Genomic DNA, 25,180 nt, shown 5'->3' with positions numbered 1-25,180 from the left:
GGAATCAGATCTATTCTTTCTCTTTCTATTAGCTTTATTTAGCAGACGTTCTAGTCATCAAAGAGACTGTTGCTGTTTGGTCTTGAGATTTTTCAGGTAGTCAAATCAGTTAAACTGGACACTTTCAATTTTGTTGAGGCTTTTAAAAATAAACTTAGGTTATGACTATATAAACAGGGTGGCATCCCTGTAGCCATGGTTTTCACAGCATTTCTGGATAGTCCAGCCAGAGGCAGTAAATCTTTTGTCTTGGACTGATTAGCAACAACCATGTGTTTAAGGGTCCTGATTTGCCCTTTCTGCCTGTCCATTCCTTTCCTAAACTACTGTAAATTCCCACTTTCAAACAATAATGATTCTTAACTAAGGAAAAACATTGAGGACCCCTTTTAGGTAATTTTAGGGAACTCATATCACCTCACAACATTCTTTAAAAATATAGTAGTAAAATGGATGATTTCCTTATTATATTAAAATAATCTTTTTCTGAAAAGTGCACGCCAACAAGTAAAGCTGTAGTAAGCCATTTTATCTTTATGGAAGGGTCCATAATAATGGCTACAGAATTTAGCTGGCAGACTATACATCTATGTAAAGTTTGCACATTCTTCCCTGGTTTGTGTTGGCTTTTCTACATGAGTTCTCCAATTTTCCACCCACAAACACAAAGACATCCATGCTGTCTTACTGTAATTAGGAATTTGAAAATGACCCCATGTATGAGTGGGCCTTATGACAATCTTATGATGCTGGGGTAGGTTCCTGCTCTCCATGATCCTAAACTGAATTAAACATATTTGAAGAAATACAGTATGTAGTTCTACTGTATAATGATTGATTGACTAATCGCATGTGAAAACAGTATAAATTTGCCATGGTTTATTATGCCATGGTCCTGTCATGCAGTGGCTTTACTGTTAATCTAACTGTTTCATGACAGGCTTTTGGTTTTGAATAATATACAGTGGAAAAGTATAATTTAAAATTACTTATTCTGAAGTTCAATATTTTGCAATGAACTTTATCTCAAGTTTGTTTTTCTTGTTTTATATAAAAATGAAACATATTTAAACAACATGTTATGTTTTCATTTTTTATTTACTTATTTTTTTTGCTCACATTCTGTAAAAGATGTGTCCAAATGTTTTTTCAAGCCTTCAAACTGCTCCCGCAAATGACTGAAAACTTTGCATTCTTGATCTTCAACCTTTTCTTCCCCTTTGATTATACTTGAAATGTCATCATAATACTTTCGTAGCTTCTGGGAAACAAAAAAAGATATTATTTTAAATAAATAAACCTCTAATTGTGTGATCAGGACAATGTATGTGATTTTTTATAATGAAACAGGAAATTCATGGACCAAATACACTTTTGATATCTTTACTTTATCCTACACCATTTTCTTGGTTAATGACTCCCAGGCCCATTGAGCTACAAGTATGTCATGGAGCTAACCTTTGAACCCTTGACCCCTAAAGACTCATTCAGCATGAACCTGGATGTCTCCCATAGCAATGCCAGAGTAACTGTTACAATAAAAGAGCACAAAATGGTGGCATACATGGTTTAACAGAATAGTGTCAAAGCAAATTGATAAACATTTTGTACTTTTTAAAAATACCTGAAAATAAAGTACTAGTGTCATTATTTGATTCATCAATGTTCACAACCACTAACAAAAGGGATAACAAAATGGCACAAAAATTAAATAAAATACCAAATCATAATGTATATTGGCATGTTGTATATTCAATTTGTTTATTCTTGAACCAATTGTGTCTACCTGGGAGATGTGTCTTGTAATGTATTGAATGTAAAACCACCTACAGAAGCTCCAGCGAGTAAACTCTGTAACAGACAGCTGTGTTTATACTTCACACTTTTCAAGTAAAATGATATGAGACACTAAATTAAAAAAAAAAAAACAGCTATTAAAAAAGAAGAAAATAATAGCACAACATTCTGAAACCCACTTAATCCAATTCAGTGAACTCTGAACACAAAGCAGAATCTAACCCTGGACAGGGAGCCAATCCATTACCAAAAGAAAAAAGCAAAGATGAATTAAACAGGTAATAAATAAGTCAGCAGTAACAAAAAGTACTAAGATAAGGAACAGATGTTACTGTTTCTGAATTATTTATTTACTAATCTAACAATAAATGCTTACAAATGTTTATATTGTACAATTCACTGATATATATTTACAAATACTATATATACATAAAATCAGATTGTAAGTATCCTTGGGCGGCATGGTGGCACAGTGGTAGCGCTGCCGCCTTACAGTTAGTAGACCCGGGTTCACTTCCCAGGTCCTCCCTGCATGGAGTTTGCATGTTCTCCTGGTTTCCTCCCACAGTCCAAAGACATGCAGGTTAGGTGCATTGGCGATTGTGTTGGTGCCCTGCCTGGGTTTTTTTCCTGGCTTGCACCCTGTGTTGGCTGGGATTGGCTCCAGCAGATCCCCGTGACCCCTGTAGTTAGGATATAGCAGGTTGGATAATGGATGGATGGATTGAAACAAGAACTGCAATTGAATTGCCAGATTCCCACTCCTAGTCTGTGGTATATCTATAAATTCTTAGGCCACATCTGATGCCAGAGCTTATTCTCTGGGCTTGACTAAAATATAATGATGAGATTTAACATCTCTGCTTATTTAAAAGAATACTGAGTTTACAGAGTTTAAAGGAGAACTAATTAAAGTGAATAACTCAAAGGTGAGAGGAAGAGAGGTGAGGGTTGAAAGAAGAGTAGACAGGCAGAGGCTTAGTCATGCAGTGTAATTCCAGTAATTCTGACACTTGAGTTGTTAGATATATAAAAACAAATGCATAAATAAATATTACTATTAATAGCATTAGCTGTCATTTTCCATGTTTGCATTTATTTAGCTTGACTTTGAATGCTGTAGTGAAAATATTGCATTTGTACTTTTTTAGTACAGTCTGAATAAAATTAAAGATGTTAGAGGAAAATATTTTATACTATATAGAAATCAATATAGACTTACCTCTCCAAAATACAACATGTAGAAACCAATAAAAGTAATTTTTCAGTCTTGGTGCCAAAAGTATTTTCTTCTAATGGTTTTCAACAAATAAACAAATTCCTATTTTGGTTTTAAACATCTTTGGTTTAGGCAGAAATATTGAAATATGGAAGCATTTTTACAGAGACAAAAATAAGTCTACCTCTATACATTATTCTTCCTATATGAATTCCTGGAGACTGGATGTTTGGTAGGGTTTAGCCTCATGGCCAGTCTTAGCTTGAGCTGGAGGCTAAAGAATGTGAGTGATTTAAATGTCACTTAGATACTCCGATAATTAAAAGTAAATCCTTTATTAATGTAACAAATAAAATTAAATATGTAAAACTAAAGAATTCATTTAGAAAATATAACAGTACCAAGTGCCTGCATTTTTGTTCAGGGCTTTATATTATCTAATATAGGAGATGCTTTTTCAAAATGTATAAACTTTAAATAATGATAATCAGACAATGCAGAACATATGAACACGTTCATTACAGAAAAATCACTCTTTGAACCAATTTAATAAAAATCACATCATTCCAAAAATGCCCACTTACTTCAACTAGGAAGGAGATCGTCTCTTTATCTGCCACTGGAACTGGCTGCCCATACGTTTTCAGTTCTGTAGCTGTCTCATCAAGTTTATCTTCAATTTTTCTTTTAAGGTTAGGAAGTGATTCCTTGAAAAATATTTCCATTAAAATGCAACTCAATACAAATACAGAATGTCCTTCAAGTAATTATTATGGCTAAAACTGGACAGCAGTATGTTAATACTGAAGTTCTGTTAGTAATGTTTCTGATTTTTATGCTGATTTTGCTGTACCCTTTGTTTATGTGTTGCAACTTTACCTGAATGGGGCAGAGCTGCATGGGAGGTGGCAGGGGGTGCTCAATCTTTACATTTTTTCTCTCTTGATTGTCTCCCTAATGATTAGTTGTAGCTCTCCTTGCTGTGTTACTGTGGACTGTCTAACATATTTTTTATTCTGCTAATGTAATTTAAAAGTTGATGGAAAAATATTTATGATGAAGATTAAAATATGTAATCGCATCCTTCAGTCCATTTTATGAAGCTATCCTTTATAAGATACTAAATATCTGAAGCCTATGCCATATATTTGAAGACAGGAACTTCACCTGGAAAAGGAGCTGCCTCTTAACACATCCATTAGTTAATTTCCAAAATTAATTTTCTTCATAACAGGGTCATGAGAAGACAGTGCCTGTACAAGAATGTCAATTTTAGGAAATGCTTTCTCACATATACAGGCATTCATAATAAGCCAATTTCATGCCAACAAACACCAGCAACCACAACCAAGCTCATGGTCTGTTTTGGGTTTTTCAATGAATACTGTGACCACAGTGTGCACTCTTGGTAGTCCTAGAAAAGTTGAAACTAAACAAAAAAGTAATTTTATCATAAAACTAAAGCACACAAAGGATTGTTAACACAAGGGGTAAACACAAAATACCTTGAAGAATGGTAAAGCAAACAACATGCTGCCCAACAGGCCTTGCTGCATGAGGTATTTCCATATTTAATTTGTGAGGTGCCCACCAGTTAGCTCTCCAGAAAACAACCTTTCATACTCTTTTCATCACTTTTGGCCTCTATTCTACCGATCAGGCAACTTCTAACTAATATATTGTTTCCCAGTTCCATGTTCTCAGGTAGTATGACTGGTGGATCAGAAGGGTCTTTTAAACCCATTCCTTGTATCACTTCTGGATTGATCTCCTGGCTGATTCTGGGTGTCAGAAATGCCTTATGAAACTCTTGGAGCCATTCTCCTGTAACTCCACATTACACTCTTAATTATTATTTAAAGTGGCAGATTTGTCTAATATAATACATAGCAAGTTGTCACAAATAACCTCCTTGCTGCCTACTACTATGTCACTTGCAGAAATCCTCAGATGATTCTGCACTTATGGAGTGTACTGATAAAGGGAATGAGAAAGAATATAGAAGTCAAGTGAAGACGTTTGTTTCTTGGTGCAAGTAGGATTGTAAGCAGATTAACATCAACAAAACCAAGTAACTGGTTATTGATGTTTGCTGCACCAAACAGCCTCTATGTCCAGTCACTTTTCAGGGAGTAGATGCAGAATTGTCCAATACTGGAAGTAATTGGGAGCCCACATTAATGACAGGTTGGCCTGGTCTCAGAACACAGAGGAACTATATAAGAAAGGGCAAGGGCAGGATCTTTTGCCTTAGGCGTGCTGTGCTGTGGTGGGCTGGTAGCATCACTTTAAGAGAGGCCCACCAGATCAAAAAGCTTATTAAAATGGGAAGCTCAGTTATAGGGTGCATTCTGGACCCTCTGGAGATTGTAGCAAAGGATAGAATTAAAACAAAACTGAGTGCCATTATGAAAACTGCTGTACATTCTCTTTCTGATACACTAACACGGAGGACTTTCAGCCAACACATTATTCAACTGAAGTGTGTCAGGATACGCTACTGGGTCTCTTATACCAACAGCAATACATCTGCATAACGCCTCGCTGTAACGGCCAAGTCAGAATTTTTTTTTCAGCTTTCTTCTTTATAGCCATTTCAGTGTGTGCTCAGACCAAGATGTGTGTATATTTTTATTTATTTATTTACTTACTTATCTACCTATTTATTTATTTAAAGACCTTCTGTAGTGAGAAGACAACTAAAGATTACATCTTGCCTGTAGAAGGGGTCTGAGTTGCCTCAAAAGCTTGCATATTGTAATCTTTTTAGCTAGCCAATAAATCATGTCATTTTGCTTGACTTCTCACTACATTCATAATGGCTAAGATGGTACAACACCCTAGTACTAAAGAGCTTCTGTAAAAAGCCAAATTTCCCTCTGTGGGCACATAAAGTTCTGTCTGCCTATCTATCTACCAGGAGTTCCCGCTGAGTGATATCTTTCTCTATCCATCCATTATTTTTTGTTAACAGACTATCTACTTCTAGGTCTTCTTTGGTTATTAAAGGACTTAGCATATCCCGAGCAACGGGGCCTCTGTTCCAGTGGTATTACTACCATTGTGGCCACTGTCTTTATCTCCTGTTGTATTTGTTTTAAATAATCAGGGACAACACTGAAGAGTGGCCTAACCCCTGAAAACCCATAAGACCCTCTGGAAAGATTACTGCAATTCCAGGAAGTTTGTCCCATCCAAATTGTTAGGGAATCAGTCTTCTGGCTACTTCAGTATCATACACTTAAGAGAAAGGTTTTACAAGCTAAACCAAAATATTCTTATGGTAGGTGTAACAATCATACAGAAGTTGATTAGAATTATCACCTGCGTACAAATAAACATGATGGGCATGTACGTGCTTTGAATATCACAAAGTAGCAGTAAAAAGAGAACCTGGTCTGACATGCTTGACACATAATGCAACTGTCAATGTCAGATAACACATTAGAAACAAAATGCACATAATAACCAATGTTAAACTGTGTTTCACTGATTCTGTCATTTTTTTTAGACAAGCTGCAGAAAAATACTTTTACAATTATTTTTTATTTTATCAGTAGGTGTCTGCAGGTATATTAAAAAAAACTAACACCCACTGTAATGAAATTTATTTTTTCTCTTAAATATGATTATAATAAATATTGTCATCCTTCTAAGTCTTAGTCATTATCTCCAACATTTATTTCCTACAAAAATGAAAGTCAGGGAGTGCGCTGACTCAGAAAATAAATGGGCTAATGTTAAACAAATGTACAATCAAATAAAAAGCTAAAACAACTACTTACTACTGTATGGAAAGGCTAAAAATAGTTAAATATAAAAATATGAATATGAAGGTGTACTTACAATAATGTGTTCCACCAACTCATTTGTTAATTTGACAGCCAGAAATTGAACTGTTGCTTTCTTCTCATCAAGAAAAGGACTAAGACCAATAAAACAAAACAATTAACAAAATGTTGGTACACAGACATAATTATACTATAAATATGTATAAACAATATTACACAATGAGAGGTAATATTTGCTGAAATGTACAGTATATTGTCCGTTACACTTTTTGCTCTGTTAATTCTCTTTATTAAAAGAAATTTATCACAGTAATTTATGGCTGAACTGGTAATTTCTTATAAGACGATAACTTTATGGCTGATTAAATGCAGACCAGGCAATAAAATGCAATATCAATCTAATGTGCATACAAAAAAAAAATAATTAAGTGGGATGATGTCTAGAAACAAAACACTAATTCAAAAATTATAAAGCAGTTATGAAATTATGAAATAACTATATAAAACATTAAACTATTGACTATTTCATGTTTGGGTGTTCATGGCATGAAAAAATCAACATCTTTATTATAATGAAAGTTAAAATACCTAAAATATGGGTGATGTTTAAAAAAGACTCTCTCGTTTTCGATTGCTTCTGCCAGGGAAAGATTTTCATTAATATCTTGTTGACCACGGCACTTCACAATCATGTATCCCTTCTTCAGCTCAATGACAAGATTGCGAACCACAGCCACTGTTTTTTCTTCATTTCCCTTATCAATCATATCTGGTTTTGTCAAGATGCCTTTTAAAAACAAAATATCAGTATTAATATTTATAAATCTGTACTGCAGTAACAATTATTTACATTGTGAAAATATGTATTTTCATGTTTGAAAAAAACATGTTTATTATTTCTGGGTTGAATTGTGTTTTGTTTTTTTTCGGTTTTTAGATTTTTTAACTAAGTTATTGTACATATCTGATTACTATTTGTTTCATTGAGTAGTATGCTGTTATAATGTTCTTCTTTTTGAAATATAAAATACAAATTATTGAAAAAAGGAGTCCCCTTGATCTTACACTACTATCTGCTACCCTTGGATTTACCAGCCTCTCTGGATTTGACTGCTTTGGTTAGTCTTACTTTCCTGTGGCTCTTACATCAGACTTGGCCAACTGGATGGTGGGGATTTTGCTTTAAGTCCTTTTAAGTCTGTTACTGTGGCCATTTCTCAACTTTAATTCTATTATTGTTGTCAACAAGAAAGCTAGAATATTAAGTAATGTTTAGTTCAAACAGAAGCCCAGTATTAATACTGCACTTATAACAGAAATATGTCAGTTACCTCATATGCTTTGTATGCATTTAGCAAGTCTTAATTGAAAGGTTAGTTTAGTGGATCTTTTATTATTTTTTTAATCTTAAAATCAATAGGCGTTCCTGTATGAAATATTTGTTGATGTTTTGAAAGTGTAACTTTTAGGATGACAGTTGCTAACCTGGGGAACTCCAATGAATTCCCATAGCATGTGGACACAACATTAGTTCAAACTACTATTCCAGCATAGTTGATCTGGAAAATTGTGATCCTCTAGTGAACAACTGCTCATTTCCCCTGCCCGAAATACTACACCTTGACTGACCAAGTACTTAGTGTTATGGTCATCATGCTTCAGAATTTCCCTCCTTTTCACATAGGCTGTTGCCCTAATAATGACGCTGTTTAAATTGACTTGAAGACTTACAAGGCCGTACAATACTTGTTTAGGCAGGACTTTTCAGATGCTTGCATTATTTTTAAGTGGATAACATTTTTTATTTGACCATTTCATTTTTAATGAACACTAGATTTTGGTGTTAAGGACAATGGTTTTGTATACATTAATATTTATTATTTCCAAAACAGTTATTTTTCTTATCATAATCATGGTGGTAAGGAAAGTCTAAATATTTTTTCCTGATCAGTCTTGCAGGCTGTAACCTGAGAGTTGGCTTTGGCTTCTGCACCAAAATTTACCTGCAGTGTCTGCAAGAGGTTGTTTTTACCTGTTAAAAGGTGTTAAGAATTACAGGATTCAAAGAAAAATGCCTGAAAAAAATAAACTAATAATTTAATGTATAAGTTATTTTATTTGTCTACTAAAAGGCTTGTCCAGATATTCACATTTATGTCTATGCATTTGTAGTAACCTAATGGTAAGTGTTAATGTCATGGTGTATGATATAAATATGATAGTATGATATGTGTTACATAAAACATTTTATTCAGTATAGTACTTAATAATAAATTGTATAATCTGTTGTGTAACTTGTAAATAACAGAAAATAATGAAGTGCTACACATGTCTGTGCATTTAATTTAAATTCATTGTCCCAAAAAATGACATTGAAACAAGAAAGAGTAAAATATTAAAACACTAGTCTTTTTTATTATATGGTGAATGAAAAAAAAGCAAATTGTTGAATATTGTATCCAAGTAATTGTGAATGAGTTATTTTAATAAGAAAGCAAAAGGGCAGAAGACTGTAAGAGGACATAAATAAAATCGGTCTCTTAGGTTCTGTGGGAGAACAGTCCTTGGAAAAAGTGTTTATCTAATAAAGATAAAGATGAAATGTTCAGTAATCTGCACATATTACATATAACCAAATAAAATTATTATAATGTAGTGGCTTAGTAATTTATAATGAATAATTTAAACTATGTTAAATTATTTCATATTTTCTAAAAACAAAGAAAATAATCATGTTTTTTTTAATCAGTGTTTGCCTGCTCTTGCTATAATCAATTGAATTAGGAATGTAAAGATGCCTCTAATGTTTACTGTGAAAAGTAACAGATAATAATTTTTGACTTTTCAATCCATAATTACTTAAATGTAAACGGAATTGTTGATTGTGAAAGCGGGTTGGGAGCATGGAAGCCCTCCTTTAGCTGTGATGCTGAAAGATTCCCAGTGTTACATGCTGCCAGTACCGTAGGGCTTAGTGTGTTGGTCTTTACACTGAATGCAATTTCTGGTTGAGTTCTTGTTTTAAAGATTGTAGACTGAAAGGAATGGAGATACAAGCAAGGTGAAAGTAACATCTCCCTCTTTTCTCTTAAGTTTCTCCTCCAGTCTATGACAGGAAGTGGAAACTTGGTTAAAGATGGCGCAGTATTCCCCTTCTTCCCTCCGTGCACCAACAAATCGTTTACCATAAGACACTCGCAACTTTCTTTTCCAATCTGCATTTAAACACTGCATAAACATTACAAATCTGGGAGTGGTACAGCATCTGTAATAGCATACTATAGTTTGAGCTGAATTTTATTTAAGTTCTAGGAGGAATGGTACTAAGCCTAGTTTATTTATTACAAAACAAGCAGTATAAAATTAATTTGCTGCTTATTGATGTGATTTTGTTCTTTCAGTCTTTTCATAATAAAAGCACCTTAATGTGCATAATCTTGTGTCGGAGATGGCTGGGGTGGCGACCCAGCCGGGATGCCTAGGAAGACCGGAGGAGGGCTTACGCCTTTCCCAGACCATGTGGGGGTGACCGCCCTGGTTCCTTTGGGGGCCACAGGTACAGAGCTTTGAAGCCCCACCCTGTAGGGGCCCGTGGTCACAGCCAGGGGGCGCCCCCATGCCTTTGGAGTCCTGGACCTCAGCACTTCCACCACACCCAGAAGTGCTGGGGGGAAAAAGAGAGGGGACACCTGGAGTGCTTCCGGGGATGCAGCCGGCACTTCCGCCACATGGGGGCGTGTCCGTGGAAGATGGCCGGAACCCACCTGGAGCACATCTGGATGCTATAAAAGGGGCCACCTCCCTTCATACGATTGCGAGAGTCGGGAGCGGAGTGGACTGAGCTGGAGAGGAGAGAAGGAGGCGGTATGAAAAGGCATAGTTGTTGGCCAGGACTTTGGGGATTTTTGGGTTGTGTGCACTTTAATAATTGTAAATAATGTACAATAAACGTGTGTGGTGAAACCAACATGTCTGCCTGTCTGTGTCCGGGCCAGCTTCCACACTTGCTTAAGGTCATAAAATATAAAAATTTAAAAAAGTACAGTAAAGAATAAATAATAAGACTGATAGCAAGCAGCTAAAACATAACAGAAGGGAAAGAGTATAAAAAACATCTCAACCAAGTAAAAGTATAATGGTTTATAAACAATGTTTTACCCAGTGTCCTTTGCCCATCAGGATCAAATTCCTTTGCCATTTTTAAAGCCTCTGTAGTTGCTATATCAACAATACTGGGTACAACAACCAGAATTATTGTCTCTGCTTTCTCTATGAATGTCTGGATTAAACTCTTAATCTGAAAGAAAATATGTAAAGTAAATAGCTAATTAATGTATTTTCTGATATATAAATAGATTTTTATTTCTAAAGTAAGAAACTTACATAGCTGCTTGGACATTTATTAAGCATGTAAATCCAGCTGAAATAATAAACTTTTTTTTAACATCTTTTATTGAAAGGATTAAAAGCATGTAAAATTCCATATAATCATCCATCTATCCCGCTATATCCTAACACAGGGTCATCCCAGCCAACACAGGGCACAAGGCAGGAACAAATCCCAGGCAGGGCGACAACCCACCGTAGGACACACACACACTAGGGACAATTTAGGATCACCAATGCACCTAACCTGTCTGTGGACTGTGGGAGGAAACTGGAGCACCTGCAGGAAACCCATGCAGACAAAGGGAGAACATGCAAACTCCACACAGGGAGGACCTGGGAAGTGAACCCAGGTCTCCTAACTGCGAGGCAGCAGCGCTACCGCTGCACCACCATGCCACCCATTCCATACAATCAAGTCAAATTTTAGAAACTAAATTCAATTCAACCCCCACCTGTGAGAAAGAGAGAAAGACCAACAGCCGGAGTAAAACTTTGAGAGGAGTAAAGAGGGAAAGAAATCCTTCTCCCAATATAAATGCTTATTCTAAAATGTTATTGATTAGATCCTGCCAGGTTTGAAAAAGGTTTTGAACAGATCCTCTAAGTGAGAATTTCATTTTTTTCCAATTTCAAAGAGTATATGACATCACTGACTTAAAAAAGATGGGCTAGGATGCTTCCATTTGAGCAAGATAAGTCTAATAGTAAAGTAAACTCAACTACAATTTGTTTGTCCTTCTCCACTTTAAGCCCATCTGGAAGCACACCAAACACAGCTATTAATGGATTAGGAGTGATTGTAACACCATCAGCACAATCTGATAGGCACTTAAAAAATTTTGTCTAGAATGATATTAATTTAGTGCATGCCCAAAACATATGGCCCAGTGAGGCTAGAGCTCGATTGCAAGGTTTGCAGGTTGGATCTTGCCCTGGAAACATTTTGGACAATTTTAAATGAGATTGATGTGCTTGATAAAATATTTCAAGCTGAATAATCGTATGCTTTGCACATACGGAGCTAGAGTGAATTCTGTGCTTGGCTACCTTCCACTCTTTTTCTGAAATTTTGAGTGAGTGATCCTTTTCCCACTGCATTCTGGGAATTTTAAAAGGAAGGGACTTTAAAATGGTTTAAAATATTATAGAAATTTGAGTCCTCAAGACTGATCAATATTTCTTCTGGAATAGAAATAGGTGGGAGGTGAGGAAAATTGGGCAGCTTTCGTTTAGCAAAGTTTCTAATTTGGAGATAGTGGAAAAATTGCATTGGCACTAAATTTGGAGTATAATTGTTTGTAGGATGCAAAGACATTATTTGTACACAAATCTCTAAATGACTTAAGCCCATACATTTTCTAAATATTAAAAACTATGTAGGTTTGAGAGGATGGAAAAGGTGGTTATGATGTAGAGGTGCCACAGATAAAATATTCATAAACTTGAAGTGCTTCCTACATTGGTTCCATATTCTGAGTGAATGAAAGACAATTGGGTTGTTAGTATATTGGCGATAACTTGTATTTACTGGGAAACAAAACAAGGAATATAAAGTACTGCAGAATTCATTTCTATTGCAGACCAAGCTACAGTGTGTTCATCTCTTTGTGGCAATGTCCAGGTTTTTCTAGCTTGTATATTTGACGTCCAGTAATAAAAATGAAAATTAGGTAGAGCCATGCCACCTTATGATTTAGGTTGTTGTAGGGTCGCCCTTGGGATGCGTGGATATTTCAGATTCCAAATAAATTAAGTTACAATTGAATCAAATTTCTTAAAAAAATGATTTGTTAATGTATATTGGAATGTTTTGAAATAGAAACAGAAGCTTAGGGAGGTTATTCATCTTGATATTGTTAATTCTCCCTGCTAAAGTAGGATGGAGGGTAGACCATCTATGCACGTCTTGTTTAAGTTTTTCCAAACAGACAGCAAAATTTTGTTGAGAAATAATAAACGTTTAATTTTGATCTACAAGGTACCAGCAAGACAGCACAGGGCTGCTTCACAAATTGTATTATCCTGGGTTCGAATCTTGTGCTCAGTCCTTGTCTGTGGGCAGTATGCAAATTCTCTTGGTGAGAGCATCCATGAATATGCTAGTTTTCCTCGCTTATCCTCAAATAGGTGCAGGTTAATTTAACTGGTGATTGAAAAATTAACCCTGGTGTGATTGTGGGCATGTCCATGTGTCACTGAGATGGACCTGCTTAATCTCATTAAATTCTGAGGTCTCCAGGGGAATACATACCAGATGCACTGATCACTCACAGTGTTCATGTACATGCACATAACCTTGTGGACTTATTTAAAATTACCAATTAGTCTAATACATATGTCTGTGAGATGTAGGAAGAGAATCATAGAAGCTACAGAAGAAAAAACAAACATACAGACATGGGTAGAATATGCAGACTTCGACATAGAAAGCAACTGGGCTCAGGATTTGAACCCAGGACTACATTACACTAGTAAAATTCCTTAGTTAAATGTTACCTGTTCTCCAATGTCACTGGGTTGGTCACCAACTGCCACTCTTGCAATTCCTGGAAGGTCAATAAGTGTGAGATCTGGTACTTGACTGGATTCAATTTTTAGACTTATTAGTTCTGTACTAATTCCTGATGCAGTACCAGCTATGATATTCTGAGCTGAAATAAAAAACAATATATTTCACATTAAACATGAATTTATTTTTGACACTAGGCAAAACTAGTCAACTAGCATTTTGAAAATAAAAACACCTCAGTATATATATAGAGAACACTTACTGCCTCCCAGACAAGCATACACTGTGGTCATTTAAGATCAAACCTTTGGGGTGTTGGAAGAAATCAAACAGCAAAAACCCAAGTGAATAGTAAACTCTACATAAATAGTGATTACGCCAAGATTTGGGCTGATCATATATAAGGGACAGTAAAGACTGCAATTCACAAAATGCCCAGAAAAAAATGGCAATTACAAGTTTCAGAGTGCTCCATCCACCCATTATCTGAATTTGCTTAGTCCAGTCTTAGATTAATGGGAAACTGGGACTTACCTGAGCCTCACTGTGCATAAGGCCCAGCTGTGGGTAAAGTGACTGTCCATTTCAGGGCACACTCATACTTACTGGGCCAGCTTACAGTTACTAATTAATTCAACATATAACTTTTTATTAAGTTGGAGGATAACTGAGGTAATTAGGAGGACAAAAATACATATAGGCATGTGAGGAATGTGGACACTGTCTCTTGGAACTGTGAGGAGGCACCACTTAGCACCATCATTTTAACAATGACTTTACTGGACATTTGAAAAGACATTTCAAAACGTCATAAATGATCGATTTACTTAGAGGAATCTCATTGAAAACAGTACAGTAAGACAATTTGTCACAGTTACTGCTAATATTAATTACAAATACGTTAATGGGGATTGAATGTGTTAAATAATTAGGTCAGTCTCTATGAATTACAAGTTGCTCAGCTTTAGTATGCACCCTAATTTCATATTCCACAATTTTTACACTGAGGAAGCCCAAAACATTTAATTTATTTACCTTTTAAAATTTCTTCTTCAACAAATTTAGGATCATGCAGGTGCATCTCAATGTCTCTATACTTAAGTGTCCCTTTCCATGGCTTTCCTTCCCTTATCTTCTTCATTTTCATTTCAAGTGGACATCGTGTTATAATTCCTGTAATTCAAATCACTGTTTAAATGTTTTGTGGCTAGGTCCAAAAGAACAGAACACAAAATGTTCAGACAGTCTTTGCAAATTCAGTATTATATGGAAATTATGCTAAAGCACAATTTATTTATTTATTTAATTATAGAAATTATGAATAGACATTGCTAAGTGTGCTTTTAACAGGAGCATTAAGAGCATGCCATTTACTTTGTTCTTCATAATCAATGTTAAAAATACAAATACAAAAAAGAGGCAGCTTCTGATACTGTTCATTTCAAAACAATTCTTATTCTTAAGAAATGTAATTTTAATGAAAGCAAAGAATATCTGACAAGTTTATTGTATTGTTTGAAAAAAATAACAATTCACATTCTTAGTTTTTCAGTGGGCATTATATGTGATAAAATAATCAAAATTAAAATTCTATTTCCAGTACCCCCTCACATATAACATGGATAATAATTGCTGTTGTTCTAATGTTTTTATAATGATGTTTAAAATACTTCAAGCATTTAGACATTCTTAAGATTGTAATTAATAGAGAAATTAAACAATAATGCTTAAAACAATGCTCAGAAATGTGACCTAATTCAGTAGATAGGAAGTGTGTATTTAGAAAGCTTGTTTCTGGTCTCTGGAATTTAATACTCTACAATATGTTAGATTTGTATTTTTTACAGAATGGTAGAACAGTTTCCTTGCATTTTCATAGCTGGAGGACACATGTGGTTAAGTGCTTGCTGAGCATCACATAGTGTGTTAGAGTTGGGCACTGAAGCCCCAACCTTGCAGTTTAGAGTCCAGTTGCTTAAACATTAACTTATAGGTCATGACCTTCACTATGCAGTGAGTTTATTCTCTTGTTATCCATTATGCTTTTCATTTGAATTTACATTTCTGTTTAATTTCTTAAAAACTGAATGATTAGCTGTCACACAATGTTTATAATTCTCATATGAGTGGTCCCTGTACAAGTTTCTCTTACCAGATCCTCGAGGTAGTGACACACCAGACAGGGCTTCAAGAACTGAACTTTTTCCAGAACTTTGGTCTCCTATCACAGCAATAGATGGTAGAGGCAGATCCTGGTCAATGCCCAGTGACCGCAGAAAGTCAATAAGATCAATATAGGGGCGCACTTTTTGTTCATACTGGTGGTATAAGACTCCATTCATCTGTATAAAATGCATTTACAGATGAATTATATATAAGAGATGGTACAGATTAACACATTCAGATGCATTGAAAGAACAATTTCAATAATAACTTCCATTCATTTTCAAACAAAACAAACAGAAACCTATTTATGACTCTGATTGTGAAAACAGGCTGCCTTCATGAAAATACTTCAAAGTATTGTCAAACTAACTTTCAAAAGAGGATGTCCCAGTGATTAGTGGATATTCCTGAAATATTTTGCAATGGGTAATATTTTCTTCCTGCAGAACTGGGATGTATTCACATTACAAAGTAAATATTTTTGAAGTTCTTGATTTATTTGTTCCATGTATCTTTGCTGTCTTCACATGGTAGTTGTTCTGTAGTCAAATTTAATTTTTATAATTATTTTGAAACAGGCACACAGCCAAACCCAACAGATGAATTGGGGACTGTAGTCTAAAATAATTGGTTTAGGGAATTAAGGAATGTTATATTTTTCATTTCAAAAAAGTCTTAGTATTTCTTAGGACAATGATGATGACAATAAGTAGCAGGCGTGAAAATGCCTGTTTAAAAGGTATATTCATTACTTCCAGAATATCACTGTGTTTTTGTGTAGTTGGTAGGTGTGGTATAGCGGGTCCATAGCTGACGTCAAGAGGCCAGTTTTAAAATAAATAATCACCGCTTTCACGGCTTAGCGAGGGGGTGTGGTGGTGTGCGGCTGAAGCGGTTCCTGAGGAGTTCGTGATGTGGGCGTTTTTCACCTAAGTGCACAGGTGAGAGACGGTCCGCATCCATAATTGTTCCCAGGATCTAATAATTGCCACAGTTGCCACATCCTCTTGATAAATAGAAGTGTGAGACGGCTAAGAGAAAAAAGAAAGAAGGGGGAAGAGAAAAAGGAAAAAAGAAGAGAACAGGAAAGAATGGGAGGTTGCAGGAGAAGGCAGGAAGCAGGAGGAGAAAGCTGGTGCAGGAGAACGAGTGAGGGCAGGCTTGCGTGCAGCTGAGCAGGGAGCCTGGGTGTTTGGCCGACACCCGGAGGCAGTCGTAGTGGTCACTCCCACTGAGTTTATTGTGAAGAGTGAAAGTGACCGGAAGGCGGATGACTCGCCGTGTAAGGCCACGAAAGGCAGCAGGAGTCAAGACTTGGAGCATGTAATCCCCAACATGTACGCCCTGGTTGCTGGGGACCAGAAGTCGCTGTTTGGAGGAGCCTACTGGAGCCAGGGGTTGGTGAGGGGAACCAATCAGCCGAAGCAGGCATAGCAGGTCAGCTGCAGCTAGATTGACTCCCCCTTTGCGGGGCCCGTTTGGGAGAAGCACGGGAGCCGCCAGTAGTAGAAGAAGGATGTACCAGATTTTTAAAAGGACAGCTTCCAGCCGTTATTTTAACCTTGTTGTTTTAAAGATTTTTTCTAATGGATTTTAACCTCCACTTTTCACCTCTGTTTTTAATGGATTATTTATTTATTGAAGATTTGAAACACTTCACTATTTATTTAGGAACTTTGTTTTTGATTGTTTTGTTGTTGTTTTTAATAAAAGCACTTTTGCACTTTTACACCATCCCCTTGCTCCATTGTAGTGCCTCACTGCCGAGCTCATTGGTAACATTACCGATGGTGCAGGGTTCAAGGGCTCCCGGATGGACAATGCGAGCATGCTGCGAACCTGCATCGTCACAGTAGATCAGTGATGAAATCTACGGATTATTTGGTGGTGCCGTTTATTGTAGTAATACTGAAGAACTCGTAATTACTAAAATTGTCCCTGTTACATAATTAACATGCATTAATCTAGTGTCATTTTTTATGTATTGTCAAGTATCATTAAAATACTAGGATAACAAGAGACTGGGATTTTAGGACCCAAGCACAATACATCTTTATGGTCCAATTATGGAAAGTACAAGTCCTTTCTACCTCCTGTAATGATATAGACTGTTTCCCTAAGAAAAGTCATTGTCAAGGTCATGTCCCTCATCTCTAGGGGTGGGGTCGGCCAGGTCGTGACCTTGACTTAATCAACAACCGCCATAAAAGGTCAGCTTTTCGCTAGGCACCTGATCCGATCTGCAGGGAAAATTCTGTACATTAATTTAGATATTGTGTAGGTTTTCTTGTATTGCCCAGTTATGATTTATTGCCTATTGTTGTGTCCATTGTTTTTCGTTTTCACTAGAGATATATATTGAAAAATTGAATAACAGGAAGATGAGTTTTGAATTAATAAATTTAAATACTAAAACTAAACAATCATCTTTTGTGTGAATGGCACCAGTTTATCTGTCAGTGAAAAGCCATTTCTTTCATAAATACTTTTTGCAAAGCAAATCAATTTTCATATAAATAGCCTGTACTTTGTTTAGTTCATACAAAGTTCAGAATGTGAAATTGGGTAACCCAAGAATAAGACTGATGTTCAGTGAAATCCACATTCCTCAATTTCTCTTTACTAAAGTAACCAATATGTGTATTCATATCTGGACAAAAGACTATCACAAAAAAATGTTGTTAAGAGATGACTAAAAAACAGGGTATTTGCCAGCCCATAGATCATTACTGGGTGCGTCCAGGCTGAAGAGGAATTAAAAAATGTTTTCTACTTTCCACCATCTCTTAAATGATTAAGAATACATGCACTCCTGGCATGGAATTTGGTGAATACCATAGAATCTCTCATATGATTTAGAGATACAATACCACCAAAACTTTGGAATGGTCTAAGGTGGCTTAACTGAGACGCATTTCTCTTGATATTATGTTTTTAGTATAATACCTGTGAATCCTTCATATTAAAAAGGAATTATACCAGCATGTCAGTAAAGCCCCATTGCACAGAGATGAATCTAATGATGAATCTACTGTATCTAATGATGTTTCATAAATGTTATGAAGACCCAAAAAAGCTTTTTGTTAGGGTCTTGTTACATAAGAGGAAATGAATGTTAGATGCATTTTTGCAGTACCTAAACTAAAGTGTTGACACTAATATTTGTAATATCATTTTGTCAGTTCACAACTTTTTGATGTGGATTAGGGTGACACACAGAATGTTGCCCTGCCATATATATGTCGTATATTGTGGACTGTGGGGCAGGAACACCCCTGGGTCATGGGGTATTAAAGGACTCTGGGAAAGCCCAGACACTGAGCTGAGTTGGGAGGCAGGGTGGCTAAGCGTCTGGGAGTTTGGAAGATTGGTTTATTGATTATTGTGTATTTATTGAGTATTGTGGAGAGGAGCGTGCTTTGCGCACATTATTATTATATAATAATGGTCTGAGGGTACAAGGGTGCGAGAAACGCTTAATCTGTCACAATATATATACAGTATATACTGTATATACTAGGGGGTTTCCCCCTGCTCGCTTCGTTCGCCAGCCACTTTGCATCTCTGCCGCTCATGTTGTGAAGAGGGTGGCTGAACGCACCCCAAGGAGAAGCAGTCGCTCCTCCGAAACCCCCTATTAAACGGTGATACAATGGGAAACAAATACAATTTTTTTTTACCTCCTCTTTGCTTGATCAGCTGCTGGCTTGCTGCTGCTGCCATGCTGCGTGATCTGCATCTCGCATGGTGCTTCAAACATTTAAAAGCCTGTACAGCAGTCCTACTTCTTGTATTTTATTTCTGGCCCCGGGTGTAGTTAAATCTTTTGGCACAAAGTCCCGTCTTGCGAGACGTGAGTTCTTGATATTTTTTAGTTTATAATTTAAAAACGGAATAAGAATCTGAAAATCTAACAACATCACATTAACATTCGATAAATTCTGAAAAGAATGATACCAAACATATATGTAGATTTTAAAATAGCTCTATGTAAAGTGTGACAAAAAATGTGACATTAAAAACATCACTGTTCAACTTCCATTGCACTTTTAGGCTTAGGATTTTATATTTATAATGTATATACATATTTATAATGTGTATATATATATATATATATATATATATATATATATATATATATATATATATATATGATGTTTTCTAAGACTGTAGTTTGAGAAGCAATGGAATACCAGTTGTGGTCTTTCTTCTTCATGGAGGTTGAAGGTTTGTCTCAGAAGCTGCTTCAGGCAAAAAATTGGGAGATTAAAGCACCTATGAGACATATGTTATTTATGGAATCATCTAAAAGCTTAGCCAAAGATATTATAAACACCACTAGCATGGCTGGCCTTAAAAAGCTACTGTGAAGACCTGTCTCTAGTTGTCTCAGTACCTCTGTAAGTATGTAAATTGAATATACAGTAAATATGTTTAAAGCATTTGGGCTCATAGACTAGGAGGACATATTTTACTAATTATTATTATTATTAAGTGGATACTGGAATATCTTCTTAATTATTCCAAAACTGAAGATTTTTATTTCTTTTGGCTAATTTCAGAAAGTTTTCAATATATAATTTTTCTGATAAACAACATTCACAAGGGAAAAAAACACAGACAATGTCTTTAAAAGCTTATGGAACAAGCTTAGGTCACCTATACATAAACAAAACAAACAAAAAAAAAAACTCTAGGGAAATATAGCTAATAAAATTGTAGTAACTATATGCCCATTGTAAAGATAAAACATTTGCAGATGATGGTGGCTCAATGTAAATGATGATCACGCGAGGGTCAAACATTTAAATATAGTAGAAACATTCCTTGTTAGCAATATGTAACACAGACAATAACATATGTCAGGCAGTAAGTGATATTCTGGTTTTCATGCACAAGTTCAGAGAAGACTGCTATGATCTGTTTGAAACATGTTTTAGCTTCAGGTTAGGTTTACTCAGTAAAGCTGCTTCCTGAATAGCAGGGATATAAAAATGTGCTTGAATGTTTTATCATATAAAGATTTATGCTAACTTTAATTCAACTATAGCATAAATGATGAATTAGCACATAGGGATCCATACATTAAAATAATCTTATGATTACTAAACATTCCTACCAATCTGGCTTTAAAACCACAAGTATTATCAGAATATAAGATTTTAATATTGCATAAGTAGTTGTAAGATACTGGAATTCCCACCTTGTCGCCAGAAGCTTCACTTGTCTTTCCAAGCGGATCAAAACCTTTGCTCATCTTTGAATTTAACATTGTATCAAATGTCTGAAATGTAAAATTAAACAAAATTTAAAACAGACAAATCTTCCATTCTTACAAGAAATATTTTGTTATTTGCTAACACCTACTACATAAACGTACCATTAATGTGAACCTTAAAAGTACATTTACATGCTTTAAAGCATTTTCATTTTGCTGTGGCACCAGTATGGCACCCTCCAAATCTGTTTGCCTGAATCCACATTTTCACACGTCCTGTGCAGCTGCCACTTTATCCTAAGATGTCTGTTTGCTCTCTGCCCATAGACCTGTGCCCCTGCGGCGCGGGAAACTATGTACAGTCAGTGGCTTGCCCTACAGATGTAACTGCTGTGATTGTGCTAACCACCATCGCTACATAACTGATTCAGATCTTTAGCTAAAACACTATATTTTTTACATTCAGTCAACATGCTTACTCTAGATCAGAGCTTCAAAATTTATTGTCAGAAAAAGCAAGACACATCTTTGGTGATGTTTATAGTTTTTCTTCATTGTTTATGCAATTAAGAGACATCATTCTCACCACTGTTAATGCAGTTCTCAAAACAGTTAAGGCATGTCTCATAACACTAACTCACCTGTGCAAAAGCCACAAAAACAGTCAAAACCTCAACTGCTGCAAAAAATGTCATGTAGAGAGAATGTTCAGATACTGAAATGAAAGGTGAGTGATTTAATTGTAAATGTACTCAGTACAATTGCTGTAATTAAGAAATGTTAACTGATACACATGGAAAAATATGCAATCAAACTTAGAACATGGCACCCATTATAATACAGCAGATTCACACTACATATATACATATGTATATATGCATATACCCTACCATGTATAAATCAAAAATTACTATAAAGTGCAAAATATGAAATCCTTCAAGGGGCATCCAGTCTCTCTTCTCTATTAGGCCAAATCACTTGATGTTTCCTCCTTATTTGTCCTTTGCATGCGTGCTCCTCTTCCTCTTGCCATTCCATGAATATGGACACCACATCCTCTCATAAAGCCTGGTTCTTATAGCTGCATGAGACGAGCCTCCTGCCCTGGTGCTCTTACAGTAAGTGCATGAAAGCTGCTTTCAGCACTTTGCACTGGGTGAAACCTGAGCATCCACATATGCCAGGGTGTAATTACTGCAGTGCCACAATATGCAGCACGATGGAGGGCACATGCTTCTGTTTGTTTCAACTGAACCTGCTCTGAGCTTATGACTTCATGTGTTTTCAATTGAAGAGTAACTTTACTGCTACCACTGACAGTATGTGACTGGCCTTACTCTTTCATACATATCTGCAGAACGTTTAAAGTGATTTAATTGAAATCACTAATGCAATGCACAATAGTATCAAGGTGAGTAAGAGGTCTGTAATTCTGCCTGATGAACATACAAAGTGTTTTCATGAGTTGTCAAAGTCAGATGAGAAATGCATAAACACAACGACAAAGCATCTTTCGTAATGAAATATGTATAGACACGATGGCAGTTCGTACAAATCCAATGAGAAATGCTAATGTGTGTTGATAAATGCGGTTCCGATTCCACGACTGCATTAAAAGTGAGGAGAATGGCGCTTTTGTTGTGTGAATTGCATCAAAGCGATAGAGAAAAACTGTAATTAGAACTAAACAAGAATAGTATACTAAAGTCTTGGAGATCAAAAGCAAATTGGGGAAAATACTGGAACTAAAAATATGGATAAAGTGCACATAAAAAAATTGCTGGATCAATGTCAAATACGGGTAAATATGCGCTTTGAGGTAAAATGTGGATATATTGCCAGTCAGTCAGTCATTGTCCATCCCACTATATCCTAACACAGGGTCACGGGGGTCTGCTGGAGCCAATTCCAGCCAGAACAGGTATATTGCGCAAAAGAAAAAAGAAAAAAACACATTGCAATGAAAGCAGACCAGCAATATAGCCTATAAACGTAAGCCAGTATGTTTAATACACAAACCGATACGAGCGCAAGCCAGTAGCGCTTCACTCAGAAACCAGTAATGAACGTTTGTACGCCAACCAGCTATATACAAGTGCAAATCAATACAGTTCATTTGCAAACCAGTAGTATACATAAACAAATATATATAATGTATACACAAATTAACAATATATACACACGAACCAATACATGAATTATACCAGTATTGTTCGCACGCAAAGTACGCAAGCCAACCGATATTAAATACTCATAAATCAATAGTGTGACAATGAAAAGCAATAAATTACACACAAAAATATATGACTTGTGGCATATTTGGCTCCTCACAGTGTAACTTTCATTCGAAAAATCATTGGCTTCTGGAACTATATTCATATTTCGCTTCTTACCAGTCTCTGCAGCTTTTTGTTTCTTTGAATTGCGCCGCCTGAGCTTCAGCCGAGTGTTATTCTCTTCCAGAGCGCTGCACTTACTTAACAGGTAACAGCCGACGAGTGACGAACAGAGAGAGCTCTTCACCACTTTAATTTATACTGTCTGAAGGGACAGGGAACGATACTTTCGCTTTCGTTATAAAGAGACCTGCCAGCAAAAATATAATTCGGTACTTTCCAAAAACCGGTGTACACTGAAAAAAGTATAACATTGATGTTGTTTATTCAATGTAAATTTTCTCATTCAAGCAACTTAAGATTGGTCATTCAGTGTTGCAGCTTGAAATATTTGGTTTCAGATCTCAATCAAAGTAAAAAAAAATGTTTGTACCAAATTAAGTCATGGTGGAGGGAATAAACGTAAAATCCTATTTCATTTAACTTATATATATATATATATATATATATATATATATATATATATATATATATATATATATATATTTTAGGTTGTTCATGTGCTATGTTTAAAGGGCCGTTTGTATATTCTTTCGGTCGAACTTTCCAGTTTGATGGCTTTCCAACTGCCAAAAAAGAAGAACAACTTAAAAAATAGATTTAGTTCAGTAAAAAAAAACAAGTGAATTACACCCAATCACTCTAAATGATTTGCCTCAACTTAAAAATTGTCGGATCAATAAGCTAAAAAGAATTATTTTGGTTCAGATTGAAAATATTAAGTGTGAATTGATTTTTTTTTTCAGTGTAGGGTTGGTGATCGGGGTGGTGGGAGAAGTTACTTAAGGGGTTCTTTATTTTACTTAACAGATGAATAGAGCTGATTCTTTCTGTTTAACTAAATTCAGCTTAAAATTCAAAGCTTAAATGAATTCAGCTTTAAAAATTAAAATACAGTATGTGAAAAACATTGTTGCAAAGAATTTACCAGGTAGCAGACGAATATTAAATATAGTTACTGCTGCAAGTACGTCAATCCTGTTGGTTGTCCTGTCAGAACAGTGAGGCGAAATGTAATGGAAATCGCAACCTTATTATATATATAGCAGTTGCACGTATTTTTTTTCTTCTCGCGACTCAATTTTGCCTTTATTGTGTCCTAGAGACGCACAATGCACGCCGACAGTAATCCAGTAGGGTTGTGCCCCCCTTGGAGTCATTGCAGAAAAATATTTGCTTAAATTGCCCACGACGATCCAGGCAAGAGATCCTGCAAAACGTACGTGACCCTTTCACACTGAGTACAATTGTGAATCACGACTCTGGGAGACCCTCATTGAGACAGCAGGGCAGACAACGCAAAAATTTACGAACCTGTGATACAGAGAAAAGCAAGGACTCATAACAATTCTATTTTGGAGTACACTTGGATTCGGCGCCTTATCTGTATTTGTGTGTGGTTATTCAGTTAAACTTAAAATTTTAAATCACATATTAATCAGATTACCAGGACAGCATTTTTTCAATTCAGAAATATACAAAAGTCGCATCTTTTATAACTTTGCAAGATGCTAAAAAATGATTTTACGCCTTAGTTTTTAGTCGAGTAGATTACTTCCTTTCAGGACTACCCAAAAAAGTTTTGATGTCATTACATTGGTTACCCATGCCATTTAGAGTTGACTTTAAAATACTAAGGTGCTTATCGTTTACAAATCCTTAAATAATCTCGGTCAGTCCTATATTTTGGAATGC

At 35.8% G+C, this 25,180-nt stretch overlaps 1 protein-coding gene across 2 annotated transcripts in view; it reads right to left on the bottom strand.

The window, feature by feature from the left end:
* LOC120523067 (interferon-induced GTP-binding protein Mx-like) overlaps positions 1–23,609 on the bottom strand; it is a 42,732-nt gene extending 19,123 nt beyond the window's left edge. The window contains exons 1-11 of one of the 2 annotated variants that reach the window (XM_039744025.1): positions 23,483–23,609; positions 21,731–21,804; positions 21,075–21,155; positions 15,858–16,047; positions 14,741–14,878; positions 13,693–13,847; positions 10,966–11,104; positions 7,396–7,594; positions 6,863–6,941; positions 3,601–3,723; positions 1,120–1,261 (exon numbers count right to left, since the gene is read on the bottom strand). In XM_039744025.1, the coding sequence (XP_039599959.1) occupies positions 1,120–1,261; positions 3,601–3,723; positions 6,863–6,941; positions 7,396–7,594; positions 10,966–11,104; positions 13,693–13,847; positions 14,741–14,878; positions 15,858–16,047; positions 21,075–21,155; positions 21,731–21,784 (1,300 nt within the window). In that variant the 5' untranslated portion in view covers positions 21,785–21,804; positions 23,483–23,609. The remainder of the gene's footprint in view (positions 1–1,119; positions 1,262–3,600; positions 3,724–6,862; positions 6,942–7,395; positions 7,595–10,965; positions 11,105–13,692; positions 13,848–14,740; positions 14,879–15,857; positions 16,048–21,074; positions 21,156–21,730; positions 21,805–23,482) is intronic. The other variant, XM_039744026.1, reaches the window with a different exon arrangement.
* Positions 23,610–25,180: the final 1,571 nt, after the last annotated feature.

Source organism: Polypterus senegalus, chromosome 2 (genome assembly GCF_016835505.1).
Source record: "Polypterus senegalus isolate Bchr_013 chromosome 2, ASM1683550v1, whole genome shotgun sequence".
Lineage (NCBI taxonomy): Eukaryota > Metazoa > Chordata > Cladistia > Polypteriformes > Polypteridae > Polypterus > Polypterus senegalus.
The sequence above is the reverse complement of the archived record's forward strand: the minus strand, read 5'-3'. Positions and strand labels throughout refer to the sequence as shown.